Below are 27,606 nucleotides of genomic sequence, written 5' to 3' on the forward strand. Positions count from 1 at the left end.
TCTTGGCTTTGGTTTTCAGTGGCATTTCCTTATACTTAAGTATCTCTTCTAGTTCCTTCATTGCTGCCCTTCCACGTCTCAGTTGTCTTCTGATTTCTTCACTGCAGTCGCCATTTGGATTGGTGACTGAGCTGAGGAATACAAGATCTTTAACAATTTCAATTTCTTCACTGTTAACTTTAACCATGTTTTTCTGTAGTCATAATTTTGTCTTCCTAATATTCAACTGCAATCCTGATTTTGAGCTTTCTTTTAGTTTTATCAGAAGTTATTGCAATTCTGTGAGTTATATGATATCATCTTAAATGATCAATTTTCACTCCTCCTTCATCTGCATCTAGCATAACAGCTTTCCTTAGATATGTTCTGTGTTCAAACTGAACAAATAGGGAGATAAAATACACCCTTGCCTGACAGCTTTGCTTATGGGAAACCATTCTGTTTCTCCATATTCTGTCTCAGTAGCTTCTTGTACACAATACAGATTACGTATAAGGATAGTCAAGTGCTGAGGCAACCTATTTATTTCAGAACAATCCGTAACTTCTCATGATCCACAGAGTCAAGGTCTTTGTTCCGGCACCTTGAGCTTTATTTTGCATGGGAAGTTGTCCTATAGTTACTGCACTCCTGTGTAATTCCTTTCTTTGAGATTGGAATGTATATCAGACATTTCCATTCTATGGGCCACTGTTTTGTTTTCCATATTTGTTAGCATGAGCTAGTTAGGACTTGACAGATTCAGTCTCTTTCAGTTTGGAATAGTTTTATCAGTTCTACCCCTGGTGATTTATTTCTTCCAAATGCTTTCAGAGCAGCTTTCACTTCACTTTCTAAATTTACAGGTTATACAATTATACAATTTCTCTTCAAGGTAATCTCTCATCCTTTTATCTCTTCTGTACAGTTCTTCAGTGTACAGTTTCTACCCTCTCATTATTTATCCTGGTCAGGGAGTATGTTCCCATGTTGCTCTTTCAGCATTCCTAATCTAGGTTTAATTTTTCCTTTGGTTTGTGGATCTTCTGGAAGAGATTTCACATCTTTTTTTCTTTTGTTGTGCACTTCTGCAGTTGTAATAGTTTTCTTTGCCTTTATATGATAGTCGTGGAAAAGTTGCACTCAGAATTCTTAAACTTTTTATGTCACATTTTACTTTTGCTGACCTTAATCATTTATGAAGTATTTTGTCCATCATCTATCTAAGCTTTTTTTGTCTTTATACTACAGGAATAATCTTTTTACATTCTTTCTAATAATATATCTGATTTCAATCCGCAATTCTGGTTCACAGACATTTGAGTTCAATAATTCAAGCTTCATGTGGTCTTTAAATTAATTAGAAATGTTATTTAAATTACATCTTGGCACTATGATTCTTTTAGTATCTTTTTCAGCTTTTAGTGTGGCTCCTGCCACAGAGAATACAGCATCTGCATTTCCTTTTTCCAATATTCTATGCTTCTCAATGTGGGCTATAGAACACTTGATGTTAGCTGCTCCAAAAACTCTTGATATTGCCTGTTACTGGGTGAAAATTATCTAATTGATATATTTATCTATTGTACTGTGGTGTTTTGAACATGAAGAATGAAACATATTTTAATACATACTGTAATGTGCTTAATTCTGTTTTAATATTTGTAACTTACTGTATTTTAATGCTATTGTTTTTTACTCTTGTAAGGTAACAAATCTCAAGTCTTATTTTCAAGAGGCTGGAGAAGGGAATGCCAAATTATCATCTTTGTGAAATATCTAATATAAGTAAACCAACAACAAAACACCACAATGAAGAATAGGTAACCAAAATCATTCACCTCTAATGTAGCACCACAGTATGAAAGGCACATAGTGTAAATGTTTGTGTGTGTCTGTGTGTGCATGTGTGCATGCATGTGCATGCATGCCTCTTAATTGCCAGTTATAAAATGTTTTTTGTTGCTCTCATGATAAAAAAAAACAGCCAGTGATTTATGACTTGGAATATTTTCACCAAAGCCCTGGAGGTTCCAAAAAACAAGACAGCCTAGTTAGATACTGACAAGACCAAACGTTTAATAAATAAAATCCCAGAGAAGCAGAGTATATTTAAACTTCAACCAAAATGGCTATAATATGAGAGAACAGTAGGAGCTGTAGAAAATAGGTCTGGCTCCTTGCTGTGGTTATGGTCTAAGAAAACACACAGCAATGCTCTGTGTGAATCTTCCCCCATTCAGTCATTATGTTGCTAAAATTAAATTGTGTAGTTAACAATTCACACACATCGTTGCTTAAAAACCTCCAAAACAGACTACTTCTTTGAGCATTCCACATTCAAGAAGGCTAAAGCTATTGTTAGAAAAATGGATGATGTCTGCTTTCAAATGTGAACTGAGCAGACTAAACTCTAATGACCAGAATTCTATTGATGTCCTTGTCAGATCTGCATAACTTCCTGTAGCTAATCAATGACTTGCTGGGGTGGACCACCAGGTGCATGAGACACATCCTTACACTTTGTCAGTTAGCTGTCATTAGTCGTAGCACAGTACACAAACCTAATGCAAAGACCAATAGGGTTATGGCCAGTTTCCTTCTCACCAGAATTCTTCTTCTAACCCTAGATACATTGGCACTTCCCACTCTATCCACCAGCCATAGGAAATGGAGTTGCCGGGCGGTGGGCAGACAAAAAGTATCTGAATTGTTTCTCTCATAGCATATCCAACCAAATATTCAACTACTTTTCGCCACTTATGTTTGAATGCACATTTCCTTACTGGAAGAAACATACTGGCAAACTCTACTCACTGTGACTATGGGCAATGTTATGCCAGTCATTGCTAGCTGCAGGCATCAAAGAAGCAACATCCAAGAATACGGTTTCACTGCAGCCACTGCACACATCTTAGAGTGTGTGCATGTGTCCATGTGTGCACATGTGTGCATGTTCAAACACACACACAGAGAGATGCAAGCTTATAGGACTCAGTAAACCATTCTGATAATCAGGTTTGGCAGTAAGTACAGTTCACTTAAGGGATGTGGGTGGCACTGTGGGTTAAACAGCTGAACCACTCGGCTTGTTGATCAGGAAGGTGGCGATTTGAATCTGCACGACAGGGTGAGCTCCCATTGCTTGTCCCAGCTGCTGCCAGCCTAGAAGCTTGAAAGCATGCAAATGTGAGTAGATGAATAGGGACCACCTTGGTGGGAAGGTAATGGCGTTCCGTGTCTAGCCATGCCAGGCAAATGGCCATGGAAAGTGTCTATAGACAAACGCTGGCTTTTCAGCTTACAAACGGGAATCAACACCGCCTCTAGAGTTGGACAAAACTGGACTTAATAGTCAAGGGGAATCTTTGCCTTTACCGTTACAGATCACTTGTTGGAGTGATTTGGTTGTTTTTGTTATACAGTCATATTTGCTTAGGCTCAGCACAATTGTCCCGCCTGCCCAGCCTCCCTCCCGTAGCAAATGACTGTAAAGAATCCTGCTGTAGGAAGTGTTGTGTACCTCTAACCCACCATTTGGGAAAGGATGAGGGCTCAAGGGGGGGGCACAAACTCTGGCCTCATGTGCTCCACAGATTTCATCAGGTGTGGCCATTGACTTCTGTGGCATAACTTCACCAGTGGCCACTCCTTCATTTAAGGAAGCCTAGGCAGCATAGCTTGGACATTTGCCAAAGACCATGGAGAGACACTTCCAGTTGGAGGAGATATACGAACCATATGAACCGATGGTCTTGGTTGTGCAACTTCAGCTGTTCAGAATTTTTCCTTTGCAGTCACCATGCAACACTTCTAGGCGCTGCGGTCCCTGGTGTTCAGTTTGCAACAGAGTTGGGAACCTTTGGATCTTCATATATTTTGGAATTTAACTCTGAGAAGCTGTAGGCAGTATAGCCAATATCAAAGAATTATCAGAAGGGCAGTCCAAAGCATCTGGAGGGCCAAAGGTTCTCCACTGTTGATCTTTCTGACGCTTTGCACCTGGCATTATGGTGAGGCAAATGCAGACGATGTAGCCTGTATCATTCCCAAATAGTCCCTACATTAGTAGGAGGATCTCCCAAACCATTTCATATATTGTATGAATGACAAAGGAGCTTATGTTTCTTCTAGTACTTGAAGTTTAGCTGATTTTCTCAAGCTCCTAGATAAACATGAATAGCAAATCTACTTTGCAGCTAGGGATAGTGGCATGAGCTCTTTGAACAAGAGGGAAAAGGGGGGCTTGCTCATTCAGGAAGCAGTAAATGTCACCACCTGTTCACAATGCTGCATGATTCACCCGATTCACCTCCTCATACAATCTCAAATAGTATATTTGTTGATTGGTAAATATTGTGTGCCTGACTTGAATAATGTACTAGTGGGAAATATGCACAATCCGTGCCCATAAAAATCGCTGCTGCTTTGCAATATTTAATTTGCTGGAAGGCAGATCTCATGAAGTGATTTCTGTCAGTTTTGCAAAGATCAAAAGGAATAGATAGACTGCCACCCCACCCCATGTCTTCAATTCTTGGGGGCAACTTGAGATTCAAATCTGATTTTTCTGGTCTTATGCTAGTTTAGAGGGATGTGATGGCACTGCGGGCTAAACCACAGAAGCCTGTGCTGCAGGGTCAGAAGACCAGCAGTCGTATGATCAAATCCACGCAACAGATTGAGTGCCTGTCGCTTGTCCCAGCTCCCGCCAACCTAGCGGTTCGAAAGCATGCAAAATGCAAGTAGATAAATAGGGACCACCTCGGTGGGAAGGTAACAGCATTCCGTGTCTAAGTCGCATTGGCCATGTGACCACGGAAGATTGTCTTCGGACAAAACGCTGGCTCTATGGCTTGAAGAGCGGGATGAGCGCCGCCCCCTAGAGTCGGACACGACTGGACAAAAATTGTCAAGGGGAACCTTTACCTTTACCTTTTTATGCTAGTTTACCCTTGAGACAACAGGGTGCAAGAACAGGCCCTGCTTTTGACAGTGACAGATGCCGTCAGCAGACACACAACATAAAATGAGCAACAATATTAGTTTCTGATAATAAAACTACATCAAACCCACATAGTAAAAGAAATGGGAAAAGCTATTTTTGGATGACAGCTCCCAGAAATTTCCAGCAGGCTTGGATATGCTGGGAGATGACTCTTGGAATCATAAAGTAATTTCCCCCCAGTTCTGTTTATTTTGAGCCGTGAACTGTCTGCTTTATTATTACATGGGGATGCATGTAATTTGTATCACATATAGATATAAATAATAATGATGATAAGCAATAATTTTACCAACTGGCTTCAAGTAATTAGACTGGCTTCCTTAAAAACCAGCTAACACCAAACAGCATTTGAGGAAATCAGTGAGCCGAAAATTAGGTCCCTTTCTCCTTCTTTCAGTGAATTTTTTAAAAGGTTGGGGTTTTTGTTTTGTTTTGTTTTGTTTTTTAAAGACACCAAATGTTATATCTCTAATCAGAGGTGACCTGATACTGGTTTTTGAACATGAATACAAAATTATTAAACTATCTAGGAATCTTGTCTGGTGAGGGGAGAGAACAAAACCTTTCTTTTATTGTGAGGCTGTATTTTAACTGTAGAGCTAACCAACCTCAATATTTTTAAATTGATTTGAACAAGCAATTGTGTTTTATGAAAATACTGCCAACAATTTCTTGATATAGACATTTTAATATTAAAAGTAAATAGTAAATGTGTCCTTATAAACAATATGCATAAAATAGATCTAGAATAGTAAAGCTCTGTCTCTTTCTAAATGTTTGTTTTTCACAGTAATTTCTTTGGCATGTAATATTTCTCTTTCAAAAGAAATAGTGCAATCGGAGGAACGTACATCATGTTAATGCATCAGAAATTATATGGCTCTTAATATAAGTCCTTATAAATTTCTTGTAGGAGTGGATGAAGGCTCATATCTGTCTCGGTCTTCTTGATAATTTGCAAAAGTTGCACATGTTCTGTTACAATCTGTCTGAGGTCTGTCATTTTCTGCAACAGTTTTGCAAAGAGCTGTGATGATTCAGGGTGATTCAGCTTTAACTGGAGTTCTAAAGCTTGCAACAAATTGTCTTGAATCTCTTCAATGGGCTTCACATTAAGTAATCCAGGGCGATCTGGAAAAGAATGAAACAGTTAAAAATTTAGATGGCAACCTCCATGGTAACGGTGTCTATAGATATGTGTTTCTGTACTGTTTCCAACTGGAAATACTTGGAATCAAATAAGGTCTTAGCTGGAGTACTGTTTTGGAGGTGGTGGTGGCAAGTCTTGAATTTTAGGATAAAAGGATAAAGTATAAATTTATATATGGCCATCACAAAGTATACTCCACCTTAGGCTGTTTTTTTTTGGGTGGTGGTAAAGGAGTGCAGTCTCAAAGCAGAGGGTATGGGTAGCACAAAGATTTGTTCCACAGTTTGGTCCACCCTGGGGACAGGCTGCTTTGCTCCTTATTTCCAGAAACCATATGACGTAAATGTGGATGGGAACCAGCCCAACCCTAGAGCGTTCCTACCTGCACATTTCTGATTCCTAGTCGGGGCTACTCTTTTTTTTTTACGTGTGGGTAGGATCTCTCCATTTTGTTTCGGTTCCAGCATGGGTGATTGAACCAAAGTGGCCTTTTGGCTATCCCTTTGCTGAAGCCACTTAACGATCTTGACAAATGGGAAACTTCCTTGCCATTTGGAGGGCAAAAAAGAGTAAGTTTTGCATTTATTTTTAATTTTTACTAACACATCAGCAATGCTTTTTAAAGGCCCTCAAAGCATCACTGATGTGCTGTGTCAGTTTGGAAAAATTAAAAAGAATTGCAAAAATGTCTTCTCCTCCCAAGCTGAGGAGCAAGGAAAATTTAAAAGGAAAGCTTCCTATTTCAAAAGATCATTAAGCAGCTTCCTTCCATGCTTTGCCATTCTAAGCCACCTATCAGAGTGGATAAAAATCAATAATTTTATTTTAAAAAATCAATTTAAATCATAATTTATTTTTTAAATCAATCTTTATGATTTAAATTGTTTTAAAAATCCGACTTTTAAAAATTGTGATTTAAATCAAGTTCACCTTGCCGCTTAACGATCTTGAGAAATAGCAAACGTAATCTTTTAAAAGGGAAGAAAATTGATTGTGCCACATAAGATCACCTGAGGTGCCGTGTGATCAACCTTTGCATGTGGACACAAGGATGGCCCCAAATGACATACTGCACTTCAAAATGACCCTGTTTAGCACAATCTAGACCTAACTTGAAATGTGGTGCTGAAGGAGACTCTTGAGAGTCCCCTGGACTACAAAGAGAACAAACCTATCCATTCTGAAGGAAATCAACTCTGAGTGCTCACTGGAAGGACAGATCCTGAACCTGAGGCTCCAATACTTTGGCCATCACATGAGAAGAGAAGACTCCCTGGAAAAGACCCTGATGTTGGGAAAGTGTGAAGGCAAGAGGAGAAGGAGATGACAGAGGATGAGATGGTTGGACAGTGTCTGCGAAGCTACCAACATGAATTTGACCAGACTCCAGGAAGCAGTGGAAGACAGGAGGGCCTGGTGTGCTCTGGTCCATGGGGTCACGAAGAGTCGGACACGACTTAACGACTAAACAACAACAGACCTATTCAGGCTGGGATAACTGGGCAGTCTAATTTCATCCAGAGCCAGCTCTTAGGGATACTGCCCAGCTAAGTTTGACATGAAGTCTTGATAAGAAAAGTTCTGGAAATATTTCCTGTTTAGCAATTTTCTCTGAAAGTGGCATGCTTAATTGAGTCAGTCATGGTCGTTCTTCTACTATATTCAAGACAAGTCTTTCCATCCAGTCTTCACCTCGAGAACTGAACTTGTGGCTTTTCAGACTTAACAATGCAATTGGAAAGCTAGTCTTTCTTTTTTTTCTTGCAAGGACTGGCAAAGGGGTTATCAGGGCAGCTGATTCGAGGAGCCGTGTGTGAGGTGCCTGATGGCAAGGGTTGATGCATGTTTGCACTTCTTGCCCTGCATCTCCTGGCCCACTCTCAGGCTGCCAGTCTTACATGATCACTTATTCTAGGCCAGGATTGGAAAAGGGATAACATTCTGACTCTCATTCTACTGGCTTTTGGTCACTTATATGTCTACTTTTCAACTTCTAGTATTTATCCAAATGGGCAAATAATTAAAAAACATTTTACAAAAATCATCTCCAGATTTTCGCAAGGAAGGGCAATTTTTATGAAGATAGCTGTACCTTTGGCACAATCATTAAAGCCATTATCCGTCATTTGGTTGCATCCGTGTAAAAAAATATGACCAATTCCTAGTTATTTTTTTGTCCATTGTGGAATAAGACACGGATGACTGTACTATTTCACATACACTTTTCACTTTATTTTGTTCTATTTTTCTGCCTGCGAGTAGCTCACATTTTTAGTTCACTGTGAATTTTGTTTTACAACAACCAGCAATTTCTGCCATCGCCACCGACACCAACATCACTTCTGAAGAATGATATTCATTGAGCTATTTTGCCTGCACACAGTCCCTCTGTGCCCAGTACATCCTGAATAAAATGAAAGGCAGCTACAGTTTAACCTGACTTCCTCCCTTCATATTGTCCTTGCAACAATAAACACTATAATTCTACAAGCATGTGAGCAGAAAACATAGTCAACTGCTGGGGATAATTGTGTAAAATGTTCACATTTTGACAACAATTGAAAATGCCTGACTGCCACCTGCCTTGCTAATGTATAACCTCTTAAATTCCCTTGCCAACATGAAGTGACTTCCTGATTACCAGAATCCAATGGGTATGCACTGGAAATTAAAAGTTAATAAGTAAAACAAGCACAAGACCATCCAACTAAATGGATAAGCTGGGTCTAGGCCTTTAAGGATCTTCTGTCCACCTTGGTCTGAGGTCACTGGGTGCACCTTGCCTGAGTGGCTATTAAGCACAGGTTGATATGACCAATGCTTTTCCAGAGTTAGAGCAGCTATTTCCCCCAATGTCTAGATTGAGGCAGGCTGGTCTATAGCTTCTGCATCTAAATGTGAGTCCTTAACAATGAAGTACAGTACAAGTGATAGCACGGCCCACTGAACCAATGGAACTTACAGAGCAATTCACTCACCAAATCCATTGGTTAAATGGGCCTATTCTTGTTGCAACTCCCTGCTGTATTTCAACCAATAAGCTACAAAATAGCTTGCTTAGTCACTTGCACAGCAAGCAGAAGGAACTGAGCAGCCCATACCAGCATTTTTTGCTTGTCCACAGTAAATCATGGTCCCTGCAGATCCCTGACTTTACACCATGTGACTGAATGCAATGCCATCTTCCAGTAGCATGGAGGAAAACAGAGAAGCTATAGAATGGCTTTTGACTGGTAGCACTATAAACATTCTGACATGACAACCCCCTCTCCCATGAAAGCAGTCTTTACAACCTTCAGACTTTTTTTTTTTTTTTGGAACCAAGAAACATAGCTGAAATGCGTTCAATTACTCGGGAACACTGGAAAGCTGGAGCGTTTGAGGTTACAAGGAATGAAGCTGTACACCTCTTTTAAGAAGCCTGGTACAGCTTTACATTAAAACTAATCACCTGGTAGTACCAACAAAATTAAAATGCCATCTGAAACATTACAAATTATGTATAGATTTTAATAACCACATTCAAGAGACGATCCTAAATCTAGCAAAATGCTTTTTCTCAATGTGGAAGCCTCTTTAGTCTTAAAAAATCTCAAAGTTAATCATACTTTCTGTTAATTATTCACTTATGAAATGTTCACAAGAGTGATTTTATGCTCTGTGTACACACGCAAAATTCCTGTGCATTCCTTATCTCTAAAACCAATTGCTACTACAAGTCATTTGGTGTAAGAATAGGCATTTGGCTGAAAGCCCTTATCGTAGTGTTGGCATGACTCAGCAGTTGCGTGCTTAACTTTAGTGAATAATACAGTACAAACCTGGTTTCTGGTTCAAAGAAATTATGTCAGCTTTACATATGATTAAGATGTATTTCATTATTTTAAAGAGATTGAATGAACCTATTTATTCAGGGCAGAAAGTACAAGGTGATGGTGGTATTATTTTTAATATGAAATGCATTTTTCCGCTCCAGTTCTGAACAACAGGTTGTAAACTGATTTTTTTTTAAAAATCTGGGCTCAGAAGCAAAATGTATAATGGATGCCAATCTGCATGGCATTAAAACAGGAGTAGCTACATTCCTGTAGGTTAGGGTCATTAAGAGCTACAAGGCAAATAAACTGTATTCTTTCTCCAGCAGTAGAGGCAATATGCCCCCCTATATCCTTTGCTGGTCAACACAAAACAGAGGGTGGATCTGCGCCCGTGTGCTTTTGAATTTCCCAGAATCATTTTGTTGATGGAGGGTGAGCAGAATGCTAGGTTTGGTAGACAGAACACTGGACTAGGTAGACTCCTCATTTTACAAACCATGGTTCTCCTTATGTTCTTACATAAAGTAATACATAGTTGGTGTTTAAATACATTTTATTAGTCAAGGGATACCAATATTAGAAAGCTTTCTGAAAACTGGACAAAATCTTTTTATCATACCTAGATAAGCTTCAGAGAAAAAAAATGGTTTAAATGGATTCATTCAACAAATTAATTTGTTTAAAATGTTCAACAACCATACAGAATCTTTTGTGTTAATGCTAATTTCCTAGGGCAGTAACCAACCCCCCTTCCGCAAATCCACATCTTCTCCTGCTGGAGACAAGCAACACAGATTTTCTTCTGCAAGTGGGTGAGAGACTGAGAGTGTGCCAGTCACTTTGGGGTGGCGGCAGCAGTGAGGGACTGCCCCCCTAATTCTCCTGTGTGTCCCACAGCTTCACTCCCTGCACTCTGCCTTCCTCCTGCTTCCCTCCCCCTTTTGCTTTACCCCTTTTCTCTTTCTTCCTTTCTTTCCCAGTTCCTCCTATCTTTTTTCATTTCTGCTGCCTCCTTCCCTCTAGGTGGTTTCACCTGGTCTTTCTATATTCTTTGCCTTCTCCTGGCTGCTCTTCCATCCTCTTCTCTCCTGTCGAATTCCATGCCCATTTCCTTTCCCATCTGAACAGCCTCCTCTTTGCTCTCCCCTCTTGCTTCTTTCTGTCCTAGATCCCTTTTCCTCCCCCTTCCCCCCCCCCCCACTTCCATCTTCTCCATCTGGAGAGTCTCAATTTCATTGTGGAGAGAATGGAATTAAAAGGGGTGGGTGGGGTCAGGCAATATTCCATACTATGAAATAGTATTACTATAATTTGATTTGATTTTCTTTAGTTTGTATCCCACCTTGTGTTACCTGATTTTCCAGGTGGAATAGAAACACCCAAACATTTATTTTTTTTTCAACCTGGATGCATTAGTGTAAATGCTGTGACCTCCAAGTTTTGCTTCTGAAGCTAATTCTCTAAAATTTCAAATTATTTATACTGTATTATTTTCCATAATAGAAAACAAAACATGGCTGAAGTTGTACAGGGCTTAAGTTTGTAGTCAAAGGCTGAAAACATTTTAAAGCTAAAAATGGATGGGGGAGTTAAACAGTCTGTTTCTCAATTGTAAGGTTTTCATTAATATGGGAGAAACATCTCAATATTCTAAAATATGCTTTGGGCTTTAAAAGAGTCTGCACAACTGTCCAAGAAATATACTGACCATTCTAACGGGGGTCAGTTTGTTCCAAAATCTTCCTCAAGCAAAGACATTCTGACAGCTTGTGTACTTGTTAAATATGATTTTAGTTATTCTGATGAAAACATGCCATAATGCTGCAGTTTCAGCTGAATGAAAGGAAAGTGCCAACTAGTAATTAATCCCTGTTCAACCTGATGTGTGTCAAATCAAACAAAAAGCCAAATGCAACTGGAAGAGAAAACTCAGGAACGAGTTGGAATGATACAACTGAGGGTTGCTGGATGCTTAGCAGGGCATAGGATGAGAAGGTACAGCAACTTGGCTCAGTGGCCAGCAGAATAAATACATTCACATTGAGAAATTCAGTTTCGGAAAGAGGACCGGGAGCCTATATTTCACGGGTATGGCCAATTCATGGCAAGTAGGTAGTCATAAGCTGACTGTCCAACTCCTACAGTTTTCAAGGGAATCAGGCAGGAAGTGGTGAGAACGCTTCCCATCTGAGATCCTCGAAATCTGTCCACCAAAGTAGAAAACACTGAGTTAGACAGACAAAATCAGTCCTAGTATAAGGCAGCTTCTTAATTTATTCTGAAGGAGAACTGCCAGAGCAAAACTCCTGATCAGATAAAGCCAGAGGTAGGATTGAGAACAAAGCAGAATTCAGGATTAAACCACATAGGGACATTTCAAATTTTCCTCTTACTAAATGGGAGGATGACCTGGAAGAGGAAACTGTTTGATACCTCTTCCTGTCCAGGAGGATCCAGTGAATAGTGTGGGTAAGTAAGGTCAATCCAAGGTCTATTTAGCTTTCTACAAAAAAAAAAAAAAAAATGAAAATGGTGCTGTGTAGTCCTTGCATGATTCAGAGGCAAGGACAGGTGATACCTTTATTGGACTATTAACAAACTGAACAAACAGCTAGCTTTCAACATAAATCTGTCTTCTTCAGGCACCAAAACATTATAGTCTGTGCCTATCCGGTTCTCAAAAATGAATTCAAAAAGCATAACTACTGCTGAGCTCACTGCTCTCAATTTCCCCAACAATTGGCTGTTATAAAGTGGGCCAGTCAGAACATTCCCACACTACCAAACAGCATTGAGGGGAGGTTTCAAACTCCATCTCTGTTAGATGTTGGTTGGATATTGCCTCCCAGCTTCTTAAACCAAAGACAGTGGGGGCGGGAGTGGGAAGGATGGGAATGCAAAATAATTGAAACCTGAACCTCAAGGCTGTTTGGCAGCCACACTTTAAAACTTCACCTTAAATTTATGTGACAATCTTAAAGCAGGTTTATTCAGTTTGTGATCTAACAGGCCAAATGCAGTTCAGGAGCCATGTAGCAAGGTTTCAGTTAAAGCCCCTCTTTTCACTTACAGCTTTGGGCTTCGAAAAAGCAAAAACCGAAAGACATGGCCGGCATGTGGAGTCTGATTGGATGAGTCACTAGTACTGCATTCTTAACCGCAGATTCATTTCAGCCCACTAACTTTTGTTAATTATAGTTTTTTTCTTACTTACCTCCACTTAGAATAATAACAGCTATAAATATTGCAAGATCACTGTCGTCTAATTCCAGAGCGTTGAACTTGACAGCAAACTCAAACTTGGGTTCCATAAAGTCACAAAAAGGTTTCCGGAGACTCTTCAGAAATTCTCGAGTCATGAATCCTTGCCCATCTGATATGAGAACACCGTCTTTATTCATCAGGGAGGCCAGGAGAGTATAGATGATCTCATGGACCCCATATTTCAGGAGAGTCACTTGGTCATTCAGGTCCAGGGTCACAAAACCTGGAATGCTTTTGGCAAACTCTGTGATCTCCTGAACTGCTTCCACTGAACGAAACTGACAGCGCTGAAAGATACGGATGGCCACCTCTTTGTTCTGCTCTTGCATGGGGCCCAGATGGTTGCACTTAATCTGGTCTTCTCCCATCATTAAAGAATTCATGTCATAAATGACAAATGGCTGTAAAATAAATAAATAATTCATTTTCATGTTTCCTCAATATGCAGAACATATTGTGCTACCGAAACTTAAGATGCAAGCAAATTGAGATTAGTACAGTACCATCCATGAACAGTAAGAAGTTGACAAGATATATAAATTCTACTGACATATCCTAGAGGAAAAATTCAGGACTAAAAAGCATCACACAATATTGAAAAGAAAACATAGTCAGAATACTTGAACTCTCCATGAAATGAAGTGACCAAGTTAGGTCACAAAATTTTCTCATACGTGTATGGAAACTCTGCTTTTTCTGAAAGGCATTTTTATAAATTGTTTCAAGCCAACAGATTGATTGACTTCTACTCCTGTAAACAAACACATAATTTGCCTGAATACTGTTGTTTTAAAAGCATCATAGATGTTTAAATTTCTTTCTATTACTTTGGAAAGTTACTACATCAACACATTATTTCAGCTGAAATTTTTAGTTTTTGCCTTTGAACTCAAAGAAAGAACAATACCATGTCAATATCCCATTTATTTAATTGGAACCATTAATAATGTTTAGGGTTGTAGTTTAAAGGCACAAGATAATGTTCTTGATGCTGAATAATACATTTTTGGGTTATTTCACGTACTGTATATCTGTGCTATCTAAGTAGAGAACATGCGTATTCAAATACTTCCACTAAAATCAACTGGACTCTTGGATAAACATTTTGAATAGTCAAGGACACAGCTGCAGTTCACATTTCCCACTGATAAACTGGACTTTTATGTATCTATATTTGAAACTGAAAATTTGTAAATCTTCACTTATTTCATTTTAAGAATTTGCTACCTGCTGCACAAATTACAACAGCTTTTATGCATTCTGAGACTTTTTTTGTGAAAATTTCACGGATGTGGTATCTGAGCATGTGGATATGTTTGTTTTTCCCCAATAATGCTGCTAAGAATGAAAAAACAACTGGTCCTTTTGTTCTAGTGAAAAATCATGCAGCAATTGATAATGTTTTCAGTGGGGTACTTCAAGATGTTGTGACACTTTTTTTCCCTGTCAAAGGCAAGAACATTCGTGAGTATGTTTTTAAATCCATAGTGGCCCTCCAGGGATTGTTGGACTGCAGTTCCCATCATCCCTAGCACAGCAAGTGGTAAGGAGTGAAAGGTGTGGAGGGCCATAAGTAGCCCACCCCTGCATTTGTAGAAAGTGCTTAGGTCTCCAGTTTCCATCATTCTGTCTTTACCATGACAAGTCTTTTAAAAGCTGCCTGTTGGGCAGGTTGGGAGACTTTTTGGGACAGGATGGCATCTGTTTACAAGGACTGGCATATCAGTGGGAAAGATCAGCGAAAGCCTGGATGACCTGCCTTGCACAAGGATAAGGGCTTCTTCCTTCAGCTTTGATTTCTGCTGTAAAGCCAGCACTGGGAACAACCCAAGGAGCTTGCTTAATATTTCCTCATGCACAATTATTCTTGTTTGTTAACAACAACTTCATATTGGTCTTCCAATAAGCAACAGCCATTCCAATGTCATTAATAACATCTGTTCCAGCTTACTGCTCTGTTATGTGGCTGAGGACATCGATACAAGATATCAAGATCTATTTAAAGATACGAGGGTCAGTCCAAATACGCTGAAGCAATTGAACAGTGGGACAAAGACATTTCACAAAAGCCAAGCCAGTGCAAAATCACTGTTCTGATTTCAGGATTTTCTGGGTGAGCTGGGAGATGTATGCACCAGGGACCCCCATCAGTGTAAAACTGTTCTGACAGTGCTGCAGGATGATACAAACCACTGCAAGCTGGAAAAGCTCAAACGGACTCTGTAACTCGCAGCACATTTTGCCAGGGCCAGTGAGTTCTGTGCATTCCACAGAAAGTTTGGTTATACAGTAATTTTAGACTATATACAAACTATTTGTGAATTAGCAATCATTTACATGTGATGCAGTTGTGCGGCCACAATGCAACACAACATTAGATTGTGTCCATAATAAGCATTTTGACATTTCAGAATGCAAAGTCCATTACAATGCAAATAATAATAAAACTTTTACTCATTATTTACTGAATGAGTGAATTTTACTGGGACTACAATCCTTCTAAGTGTAAGTTTGAGAAAGAGGAATATGTTTATATGGTTGTTTTTCTCATTTATAGGTTTGTGCTGGCCAACTCTCTCCTGGCAGATTATTAGTGAATGGTCAGAAGCAAACAATTATTGCATGAACACACTCTATATAAATTGCATGAGGAGTGCATTAGTATGATATTCAAACATCATGAAGTCATTAGCAAGGTCCAGATTAACTATTTCAATTTAGCTCACTATATATAAAATTTGGTTCAAAATTGGAAAAGGAGTACGACAAGGCTGTATATTGTCCCCCGGCTTATTTAACTTATATGCAGAATACATCATGCGGAAGGCTGGACTGGAGGAATCCCAAGCCGGAATTAAGATTGCCGGAAGAAATATCAACAACCTCCGATACGCAGATGATACCATTCTGATGGCAGAAAGTGAGGTGGAATTAAAGAACCTTGTAATGAGGGTGAAAGAGGAGAGTGCAAAAAAAGGCCTGAAACTCAACATAAAAAAAAAAAAACCTAAGACCATGGCCACTAGTCCCATCACCTCCTGGGAAATTGAAGGGGAAGATCTGGATGCAGTGACAGATTTTACTTTCTTGGGCTCCATGATCACTGCAGATGGAGACAGCAGCCATGAAATTAAAAGACGCCTGCTTCTTGGGAGGAAAGCGATGACAAACCTTGACAGCATCTTAAAAAGCAGAGACATCACCTTGCCAACAAAAGTCCGAATAGTCAAAGCTATGGTTTTCCCTGTCGTGATGTATGGAAGTGAGAGCTGGACCATAAAGAAAGCAGACCGCCGAAGAATTGATACCTTTGAATTGTGGTGCTGGAGGAGGCTCTTGAGAGTCCCCTGGACTGCAAGGAGAACAAACCTATCAATTTTAAAGGAAATCAACCCTGAGTACTCACTGGAAGGACAGATCCTGAAGCTGAGGCTCCAGTACTTTGGCCATCTCATGAGAAGAGAAGACTCCCTGGAAAAGACCTTGATGTTAGGAAAGTGTGACGGCAAGAGGAGAAGGGGACGGCAGAGAATGAGATGGTTGGACAGTGTCATTGAAGCTACCAACATGAAATTGACACAACTACGGGAAGCAGTGGAAGATAGGAGGGCCTGGTGTGCTCTGGTCCATGGGGTCACGAAGAGTCGGACACGACTAAACGACTAAACGAACGAACGATATAAAATCACTGGAATGTACCTTAGCCATCTATTTAACTGATAACAAAAAGCTTCCCAAAACACTGCAAAATATAATAATAGTTTTAAAAAACCCACCAAAGCTTCAAAATGGTATGCTCTGTTTGGGTTCCAGTTTCCAGGCTAAATACTCCTTTGGAATAGAGTCTAAAAAATTTTTTGCACACTATTTTTGTTTGTTTTGTTTATTGAGTTGCAGAAGAGGGGCACCACTAATAAGGGCCTATTTTCTTTTCACTTTAGTTGTTAGTAAGCAAGGATACTGCCTCTGCAAATTTGAGCCACCGTTATGGAATGTCGGACTGAGGATAGAAAGATTGAAATGCAGGCTTCAATTCTATATTAGGCAGGTTGGCTGATCTTAAGCCAGGTCCTGTTGAGCAACCTGACCTACATCACAAGGTTGTTATGAGGGTAAAATGGAAGAATGCCCTGGATCCCTTAGAAGGGCAAGATTAAAAGGGGGAAATATAATAAATGTATGTAAGACCTGAGAGTCAACAACCCCGACAAGTAAATGCAGAATATAAATTAAAATAATAACATAATAGAACTTTGAAAAACCCACAAATGTATTTAAGTGTTGGGATAGATTAGCAAACAAGTACCAAAATCAGTTTGGATTTGGTTGTAAGAAATCCAGCTTGATCACAGACAAGTCAGTATCACCTCAATTTGTCTTACTTCAAGGGATCCGAGAACAAATTGGGACAAAGGTATATATGTGTTCTGAACAAAATTACTTCATGACTTGGATTAAGCTAAAAGACTAATTAAAAACTGTTCTATTTTAAGACATTTATTAGTTTATTTTTCATTGTGTTTCTTCTTCAAGATATCAGAATGAGATGAACTAATAATTTAGTACCTAAATCTATCAACAGGAGGAATACTAGCAACTTCTTGGAAGTCTGACTAAACTCCATAAAGGTCCAACTGCAGAAAGTGCATAAAAGGAGAACAGTAAAATAGTGGCAAGGAGCAAAAAATGAACTGGCATTAAAGAAAAGCTGGGGCAGAGAAAAAACAGTTATGGAGAGCTAGAAAAAGATCCTCACTTTGACCACTCATACAATGGCTCTGTGATATCCTCTAGCCTTGTGTTACATACGGTGTTCCAAATCTGAGCCATATACCATTTCTCATTTTGTTTAGAAATTTTTCTTCTCAGCAAGAACAGGATTCTTAAGTATTACACAATGCCTGGTGCCTTCTGTTGTGCTGTTCAGGATGAAGTTACAACATACAGCAAATAGTTAAATCTAGTATGCTTACATTCTGCTTTTACAACATTTTGAAAATATTTCAAGCATTGAACAGTAAAAATTAAATAGAACTGTAAATTTCATATTGAGGCCAGATTATACTGGATGTAGATCCAATTTATACATATACAATGAACGCAATCTAACCTGCTTTAAACACTTTGATGTCGTATTTCTTTAAAAACAACAACCACCCAGATTTAATCTTGTGCTGAATTCTTCTGTGGATTCAATGTGGAAGTATTTGTTTGTTTGTTTGTTTGTTTGTTTGATTAAAAATCAGATATATTCTATAAAATAAAGAATATTTTACATTTTAAATGTAGATAATAATGTTATCATATTTTATAATAAGTTTACACACAGTAATATACTGTATAGTATTTGCATAAGCATTTTATCTGTAGTTTTTCCTTTTTCTTTCTTTCTTTTTTTAAGCAATCCCTAATATTTGATTTTATATTTGTATCAGTGCCCAGAATCCTATTGCCAATTTACACTTCTGCAAGGGAAATCACATAACTCTTATTGGCAAATCTAGCCTGCTTTAAGCACTTTCAGGTCATACTGTATTTCTTTTTTTAAAAATCAGATTTAATCTTGTTTTTAATTCTTCTGTGGATTTTTTGGTTGATTCATACCCATAATGACATACCTTCTATATTGGGTATATAACTCACATTTAATGTGCTGGTTTTGTTTCTGAGCATGCACCCAAGTGCAAACCCAAGAACACAACCAGTACCTCCTTAAAGAGCCACTGTTTGACGTTGTGCTTTCCCCTTACACATGCCAATAGGATAAATCAGATTCATTTATGTTAAAATAAAATATGCAGCTATCTCTAATTTGCTTCACTGAGGACAAGTCTGGAGCCACTGTATTTTTCTAATGGTTCTCTTAATTTCATATATTCCTAATTTATTTATCATAAATCAAAATCCAGCCTCCACAGATCTCTTTTATATCTTTTGTCTCAGATGCCACAGTAATTTTCTAAGATTACTGAAGAACAGTAATGAGATAGCAAAATTAAGAACTGTTATTTTTGTATTTGAAGTGTGAATTGCCCAAAATTAAACAATACCAATTCTTTTTTGCATTCAGAGTTGTAACCTGATGTGTGACATATTTTGTAGATTATCATCAACAGGGGCATTTAAAATATAATTTAGCATTGCGGCTAATGCAGGTTTTATGACTGAAGCAAAAATTGAAACATCATGGTTAACACATCAGTGTGGATTCTTGTATCTGGACACAGCCACCTAAGCACAAAACATCTGATTGTCATAGGAGGAGATTAGGAACAGACGTTTAATTCTCCGTTGTGCCTCTTGGGTTCTTGGGAAGAGAGCCAGCCTGCATTGTTTGTTTATATCCCAATTTTCCCCTTAAAAGGACCCAAGGTGGGGTCCTCTTGGGCAAGCTATACAGTCACACAGTGCCTGCAGACGAAGGGACTGATAAACCACTTTTGAGGATTTGATACCTAGGATACCCTGGCAAGGGTCACTATCAACCTGACAAGAAGCCGGTGCCAGGGCCCTCTGAGAACAACGTTCCTGTCGTTGGGGGAGCTGCTGGTAACATCTGCCGTCCCCAGGCACTGGGTGAGAGACAGTGCCTGGGAGTATTTCTGGCCTGCACTCCCCTACCCTTCAGGACCGGGACCCTGCTGCTGTTGTTGCTGCTGCTGCTGCTTTGGGCTACCCCACCCCTTCCTCAACACCAGCCACCTGGCTGGGAGGGGAGGGAAGCTGTAAAAGCAAGAAGCCGGTGCCAGGGCCCTCTGAGAACAACGTTCCTGTCGTTGGGGGAGCTGCTGGTAACATCTGCCGTCCCCAGGCACTGGGTGAGAGACAGTGCCTGGGAGTATTTCTGGCCTGCACTCCCCTACCCTTCAGGACCGGGACCCTGCTGCTGCTGCTGCTGCTGCTGCTTTGGGCTACCCCACCCCTTCCTCAACACCAGCCACCTGGCTGGGAGGGGAGGGAAGCTGTAAAAGCAAGAAGCCGGTGCCAGGACCCTCTGAGAACAACGTTCCTGTCATTGGGGGAGCTGCTGGTAACATCTGCCGTCCCCAGGCACTGGGTGAGAGACAGTGCCTGGGAGTATTTCTGGCCTGCACTCCCCTACCCTTCAGGACCGGGACCCTGCTGCTGTTGCTGCTGCTGCTGCTGCTTTGGGCTACCCCACCCCTTCCTCAACACCAGCCACCTGGCTGGGAGGGGAGGGAAGCTGTAAAAGCAAGAAGCCGGTGCCAGGGCCCTCTGAGAACAACGTTCCTGTCGTTGGGGGAGCTGCTGGTAACATCTGCCGTCCCCAGGCACTGGGTGAGAGACAGTGCCTGGGAGTATTTCTGGCCTGCACTCCCCTACCCTTCAGGACCGGGACCCTGCTGCTGCTGCTGCTGCTGCTGCTGCTGCTGCTTTGGGCTACCCCACCCCTTCCTCAACACCAGCCACCTGGCTGGGAGGGGAGGGAAGCTATAAAAGCAAGAAGCCGGTGCCAGGGCCCTCTGAGAACAACGTTCCTGTCGTTGGGGGAGTTGCTGGTAACATCTGCCGTCCCCAGGCACTGGGTGAGAGACAGTGCCTGGGAGTATTTCTGGCCTGCACTCCCCTACCCTTCAGGACCGGGACCCTGCTGCTGCTGCTGCTGCTGCTGCTGCTTTGGGCTACCCCACCCCTTCCTCAACACCAGCCACCTGGCTGGGAGGGGAGGGAAGCTGTAAAAGCAAGAAGCCGGTGCCAGGACCCTCTGAGAACAACGTTCCTGTCGTTGGGGGAGCTGCTGGTAACATCTGCCGTCCCCAGGCACTGGGTGAGAGACAGTGCCTGGGAGTATTTCTGGCCTGCACTCCCCTACCCTTCAGGACCGGGACCCTGCTGCTGTTGCTGCTGCTGCTGCTGCTTTGGGCTACCCCACCCCTTCCTCAACACCAGCCACCTGGCTGGGAGGGGAGGGAAGCTGTAAAAGCAAGAAGCCGGTGCCAGGACCCTCTGAGAACAACGTTCCTGTCGTTGGGGGAGTTGCTGGTAACATCTGCCGTCCCCAGGCACTGGGTGAGAGACAGTGCCTGGGAGTATTTCTGGCCTGCACTCCCCTACCGTTCAGGACCAGGACCCTGCTGCTGCTGCTGCTGCTGCTGCTGCTTTGGGCTACCCCACCCCTTCTGCAACACCAGCCATCTGGTTGGGAGGGGAGAAGGGGCATTAGAAGGGTGTGTGGGTTTGTTTTGTTTGTTTTTAACTATCATTGAGTTGCATAGAGACCCACAGTGGACCTGATGGAACAGGAAGGGGGGAGGGCGTTGGAGGGGGCAGCCATTGAGGTGGTGCTGGGTAGGGGAAGGAATGGCGGTGGGGGTAGAACATGCCCGCGTAGGAGAAGAGAGGTTAGATATCTTACATCTATCCCCTCTTCTAGTCCTACCTCCAACCAGATGGTATCAGGCAACCATATCAGCAAACCCTCGAGCCACACGGTGCTGTTGATGAACGCCAGGTCAGTACAAAACAAAACTGCCCTCATCCATGATGTAATTCTGGATGAGGGGGCTGACCTGGCGTGCATTACTGAGACCTGGGTGGGAGAGGAAGGTGGTGTCCCCCTCTCCCAGCTGTGTCCTCCTGGGTACTCAGTCCAGCACCAGTGTCGCTCAGAGGGTCGGGGAGGGGGAGTTGCTATAGTCTATAGGAGTTCTATCTCCTTGACCAGGCTTCCTATCCCTTTGAGAGGAGGTCTTGAGGGCCTGTATTGTGTGTTGGGCTCACGAGACAGATTAGGGATTCTGTTGGTGTACCGCTCACCCTGCTGCGTACCAACAGTCTCCCTACCTGAGCTGACGGAGGCAGTCTCGGACCTGGTGTTGAGGACTCCCAGGCTGCTGGTGCTGGGGGACCTCAACATCCATGCTGAGGCTGCCTTGACTGGGGCAGCTCAGGACTTCATGGCCGCCATGACAACCATGGGGCTGTCTCAATGTGTCATCGGCCCGACACATGAGAAGGGCCACACCTTGGACCTGGTTTTCACAACGGGACTGGAAGGTGGTGGTTTGGATGTGGAGGGGCTGGTCATGACCCCATTGTCATGGTCAGACCACTTCCTGGTCAAATTTAGTCTATTAGCTTCTTCTTCCCTCTGCAAGGGTGGGGGATCGATTAAGATGATCCGCCCCCGGAGACTAATGGATCCGGATGGTTTCCTGAATGCTCTGGGGGAGTATCCGTCTGATATGGTTGGCGCTCCTGTCGAAGCTCAGGTCACCCTGTGGAATAGGGAGATGACCCGGGCGGTTGACACGATTGCGCCTAAGCGCCCTCTCCCTGCTCGCCGAGCCCAGACAGCTCCCTGGTATACTTCTGAACTGCGGGCGATGAAGCAAGAGGGGAGACGGCTAGAGCGCAGGTGGAGGAAGTCCCGCTGGGAACCCGATCGAACACGACTTAGAGCCCATTATCGGGCCTATTTCGTGGCAATACGGCTGGCGAAACGGCAATATTTCTCCAGCCGTATTGCTTCCTCAGAATGTCGTCCAGCAGAGCTGTTTCGGGTGGTCCGGGATCTTCTTCAACCGGGAAACCCGGTGGAGGTCCCGGACTGCTCATCAGCTCGCTGTGATGAGTTTGCTATTCATTTTGAGGAAAAAATCGCTCAGATTCGCAGTGGGCTGGACTCCACTGTTACTGCAAAATCGGAAGATGTGTCCAGTGTGCCATGCTTAGGTCAAACTTTAATGGATGAGTTTCAATTGTTGAGACCCGAGGATGTGGACAGGGTGCTTGGATCTGTCCGTTCTACCACCACGCCGCTCGACCCTTGCCCATCTTGGCTAATTGGAAGATCTGCCAGGGGGGTTCGCACTTGGGTCCAGGAGGCCGTGAACGCCTCTCTGAGAGAGGGAGTGGTCCCTACCGCCTTGAAAGAGGCGGTAATTCGACCACTCCTTAAAAAGCCTAACCTGGACCCAAGGCTGGTGGTCAACTACCGACCAGCGGCGAACCTCCCTTATTTGGGCAAGGTGTTGGAGCGGGTTGTGGCCGGGCAACTCCAGGTGCTGCTGGATGAAACGGATTTTCTGGATCCATTTCAATCGGGTTTCAGGCTGGGTTTTGGTACAGAGACAGCCTTGGTCGCCCTGTATAATGACCTTTGCCAGGAGAGAGACAGGGGGAGTGTGACCCTGTTGATACTCCTGGACCTCTCAGCGGCTTTCGACACCATCGACCATGGTGTCCTTCTGGATAGGCTGGCTGGGTTAGGAGTTGGGGGCACTGTTTTACGGTGGTTCCGCTCCTTCCTAGCTGACCGTATCCAGAGGGTGGTGCTGGGGGACAGTTGCTCTGCCCCATGGCATTTATGTCATGGGGTTCCTCAGGGCTCGATACTGTCCCCCATGCTGTTTAACATCTTCATGAAACCGCTGGGAGAGGTCATCAGGAGGTTTGGGCTGAGGAGTCAGCAATATGCTGACGACACTCAGCTCTACCTCTCGTTTTCCACCAATCCAGGTGAGGCGATTTCTGTGCTGAACTCGTGTCTGGACCTGATAATGGACTGGATGAGGGTTAATAAATTGAAACTCAATCCAGACAAGACGGAAGTGCTGTTAGTGGGTGCTTCGCCGGACAGGTTGGAGGGCCACTTCCCTGTCCTGAATGGGGTTACACTCCCCCTAAGGGACAGGGTCCGCAGCTTGGGGGTGCTCCTGGACCCCAGTCTAACACTGGAAGCCCAGGTGGACTCGGTGGCCAGGGGCGCCTTCCTCCAGCTGCGGAAATTATACCAGCTACGGCCCTACCTGGACGAGCGGAGTCTCATGACAGTTACACATGCACTGGTAACATCTCGTATTGATTATTGCAATGCGCTCTACGTGGGGCTGCCTTTGAAGACGGTCCGGCGACTGCAACTGGTCCAGAATCGAGCTGCGCGGCTGGTGAGTGGTGGGGCCGCCAGAGAGCACATCAAGCCGATTCTGTATAATTTACATTGGTTACCAGTTGCTGTCCGGGCCCAATTCAAAGTGCTTGTTTTGACATATAAAGCCCTAAACGGCTTGGGCCCTGGATACTTGAAGGACCGCCTCCTTCCATATGAGCCTACCAGGCTGTTAAGATCTTGCCAGGGGGCCCTTTTGAAAGAGCCATCCCTCAAGGAGGTAAGAGGGATGGCTTGTAGACAAAGGGCCTTCTCGGCAGCTGCCCCCAGACTATGGAACGCCCTCCCAACTGAAATTCGCCTGGCGCCGACACTGATGATATTTCGGCGCCAGGTCAAAACCTTCCTGTTCCAGAAGGCTTTTAATTGAAATAACATTAACTGTGGGTCTTAATGATGGCAATTTTAATTGTATTTTTTAATTGTATTTTAATTGTATTTTAACTGTATTTTAATCATTTTGTTTTACTGTATTGAATTTTGGTTGTTGTGAGCCGCCCAGAGACCTTTGGGTAGAGTGGGCGGCATATAAATTAAATAAATAAATAAATAAATAAGACATAATTATATTTATTATTACAACATTATCCGCCATCCCTCTCAGGCTTCCCTGTCCTCCTCTGAACTTAGCTGCAATCCTCTCGACAGAGAAATGCATTTTCCCAGGAACAGTATACTGTTGCAATCCATCCCTGTTGTAATGAAGAATATTTGAGAGTGACTTGCTCTTGAATGGGCATTTAAGAAGCATTCAGTTTACAAAAGACCCGCTCCTCATTTGTTGACATTGACTGATCCAGCTGCCTACATTTTGGACTCTTCCAGACTGTCATGATGAGCAGCTGCACTTTCAACATTACTATTATAACACCGCCTTTGGAATTCCTAAAAATCAAACAAAATATCTTCTACAGTGTGGGAAAGGATGTGATGATCCCAAGTTTAGAATATGTATAAAGAAATCATACTGCAATTTAAAAATCGTTATACTCTGTAGAGACTGGCAGCCCTGCTGCTATAAAACCCCCGAGAACAAAAACCAGAAGCTTCAACTGTGTAAGAATGGATCTCCAGGAACACAACATTTGCAGTATGTGAATAATAGATGTTTAAAACAGGCATTACAGCTTATTCTCTGACAGATCACCCTGTTGGATAATATGGGAGATAACCTATGGAAAAGGGGTGACAGTACAGGAAGAAGTGGTGCTCGACAAGCCCAGAAAGATTGTGCTGACCTTCACATTCCTGTACTGGATTCAAATATTTTATTAGGTTATTCGAAATGGTGTTTACTTACTCTATCTCAAAACATTTCCTGTGTTTCAGCCACAGTTTGAAATATGTACCAATGCAGAAGGGTTTTTTTTTTTTTTAAAGTATAATGATTAAAAAAACAGTGATCCATCAGTATGGTAAATGTCTTGCTTCAAATATAGAATAGGAATTGGCAAGAAGAACTCACTGATTTGTCTGTTGTCTTTCCTGTCAAGATGGCTCTTGCTTTGGCTTTGGTCAAAGGGAAGGATTTGATGTACGAATCATACAAGAGCTTGGCAAGGGCTCGAAGGTCCGCAGACTCAGGGTTTAACTGGTCGATGTCACTTGAAATCTCTGCTAAGAGCTTCTCTTTCTCCGCTTGTGGCATTCGGCCAAACCTGATAGCTGAAAGGGGGGAGGGGGGGGAAAGATAAATGTTACAGTATGAACATATAGTTGTAATAACTCTCCCTAGCACCTCCTCTTTTACCCCTGCATTGAATGGAATTTTTATGGGCACACTGCATTACGAAGAGTGAAATCAAATGGTCTACTCATTAAATGCGGCAGGAATGAGAGGCCTCATATTACAATCAAGAACGACAATCAAGAATAACACCTGGGCTCGGTGACACTGGTTTGCATGTTTGCAACAAGTGTGCTAGAATTCTAGGAGCTGACTCTGGAGGATTCAAGAGTTATTTCGCCAGAATCCAGACCTGCCTCCCCAAGGGTCTGATTCATTTGCCAGGCATGCCCATGTGGCAATCTCTCACACACTCCACTAATTACTTTAGCATTTTAAAAAAACAAAACAAAACAGAACTGCGGGAAGTAAGAAAAATCTACCTTGGAAAAGCAGTACCTTTTCTCATAGGTTGATGGCATGCTTTCTCCTTTTCTCATTGTATGGTTCCCATTGTATAATAATAACCATGTGCTGTGCAGACAATTCTGACTTATGGCAATGCTTTTTCAGGGTTTTCCAGGTAGTGAGTACTCAGAAGTGCTTTATCATTACCTTCTTCTAGGGGGAACCTGGAAATGTCTAGCTTGCCCAAGGCCACACAGGTTAGCTCTAATTGCAGGAGGCACAGTGGGAAACTGAACTTCCAGCCTCTAACCACTGAGCTGTGCAGCCAGCATGGTTCCCATTAGCCATAAGTTACCTCTTCTGCCATCTATCTTCATTAGGTCAGTGGTTTTGACAGCAGTCACATATGCATACATACAGTGGGCCACCCATGTGCCACATCCATCAGGCAGACTCTCATTTGCTCAGAATTGTGCTTCAGCACACACCCAGTTCTAGTTCTATCTCTCAACATTGAGGTGTGTGAAAAAAGAGCAATATCACAATATTTGTACTGAAAGTCAGCAATTCGAACTTGGCAAGAACAGGTGTACTGCTGCATAAATGAAAGCTATTGAAGCATACGTAAGTAAAATAATGAACAAATCTGAATTTCTTTTCAGTATTAAGATGGCAATGCCTCAGTCACTGAAAAGAAAGTGGGGGAAGGGAGGGGGGAAGAGAGAAAGCAGTATAGTCAGTTTGGGGTAGTTTTAGAAGAGGTAGCCATGTTTAGTCTGTGTTAGCTTATCAGGCAAAAACAAAAGAACAAGAAAAAAATAAAGAATAAAGAAGACAAAAACGTTGTGGCACCTTAAAGACTAATTGCTGTATTTTTTTAATGTGAGTTTCATGGACAAGTCCCCTTCCTCAGTTTGGGGTAGTATTCTAGATGAAGTGAAACATCTGATTCATAAATGAAGTGGCCGCCATTGGCTCCTTATGCAATTTCTAGTTCTTTCCCATCATGTAAGCACTGGGCTCACACTTAGTTACACTATGTTGACGGGTTCAAAATGCATGCAAGCATTTTTCTTACATGCAGAAATAGTCCCTGATAAAAAAAAACACAACAACTGACAAGTAATCAAATAGCTAATTGCTCAATTGATCAACATTATCTACCTAACCAATGCTGATTTATTTCCACATTTTCATTCCCATTAGGAACCCTGCTGCCAAAGGGTGGGGACCCTTCCTAATCTCACTCCAGTACTTTCCTACAAATTCTTCATACCAGAAGGGAACTAAAGGGCAGGAAGCAAAGGACCACTTAGTAATGTATAAATTTAGACTACTTCCTGAAAATACCCCCTGCCTATAATTTCTTCCAATAGAAATCTTTGGATAATTCCCTACTGA

The 27,606-nt window shown here is 42.2% G+C and overlaps 1 protein-coding gene across 9 annotated transcripts in view; it reads right to left on the reverse strand.

Annotated features, from left to right (window-relative positions):
• Positions 1-693: 693 nt before the first annotated feature.
• PPARG (peroxisome proliferator activated receptor gamma) overlaps positions 694-27,606 on the reverse strand; it is a 79,386-nt gene continuing 52,473 nt past the window's right edge. For all 9 annotated transcript variants that reach the window (XM_072989717.2, XM_078385413.1, XM_072989716.2 and 6 more), the window contains 3 exons: positions 25,597-25,796; positions 13,170-13,620; positions 694-6,118 (listed from right to left, as the gene is read on the reverse strand). In XM_072989717.2, coding sequence (XP_072845818.1) covers positions 5,871-6,118; positions 13,170-13,620; positions 25,597-25,796 — 899 coding nt within the window. In that variant the 3' untranslated portion in view covers positions 694-5,870. The remainder of the gene's footprint in view (positions 6,119-13,169; positions 13,621-25,596; positions 25,797-27,606) is intronic.

Source organism: Pogona vitticeps, chromosome 2, assembly GCF_051106095.1.
Source record: "Pogona vitticeps strain Pit_001003342236 chromosome 2, PviZW2.1, whole genome shotgun sequence".
Lineage (NCBI taxonomy): Eukaryota > Metazoa > Chordata > Lepidosauria > Squamata > Agamidae > Pogona > Pogona vitticeps.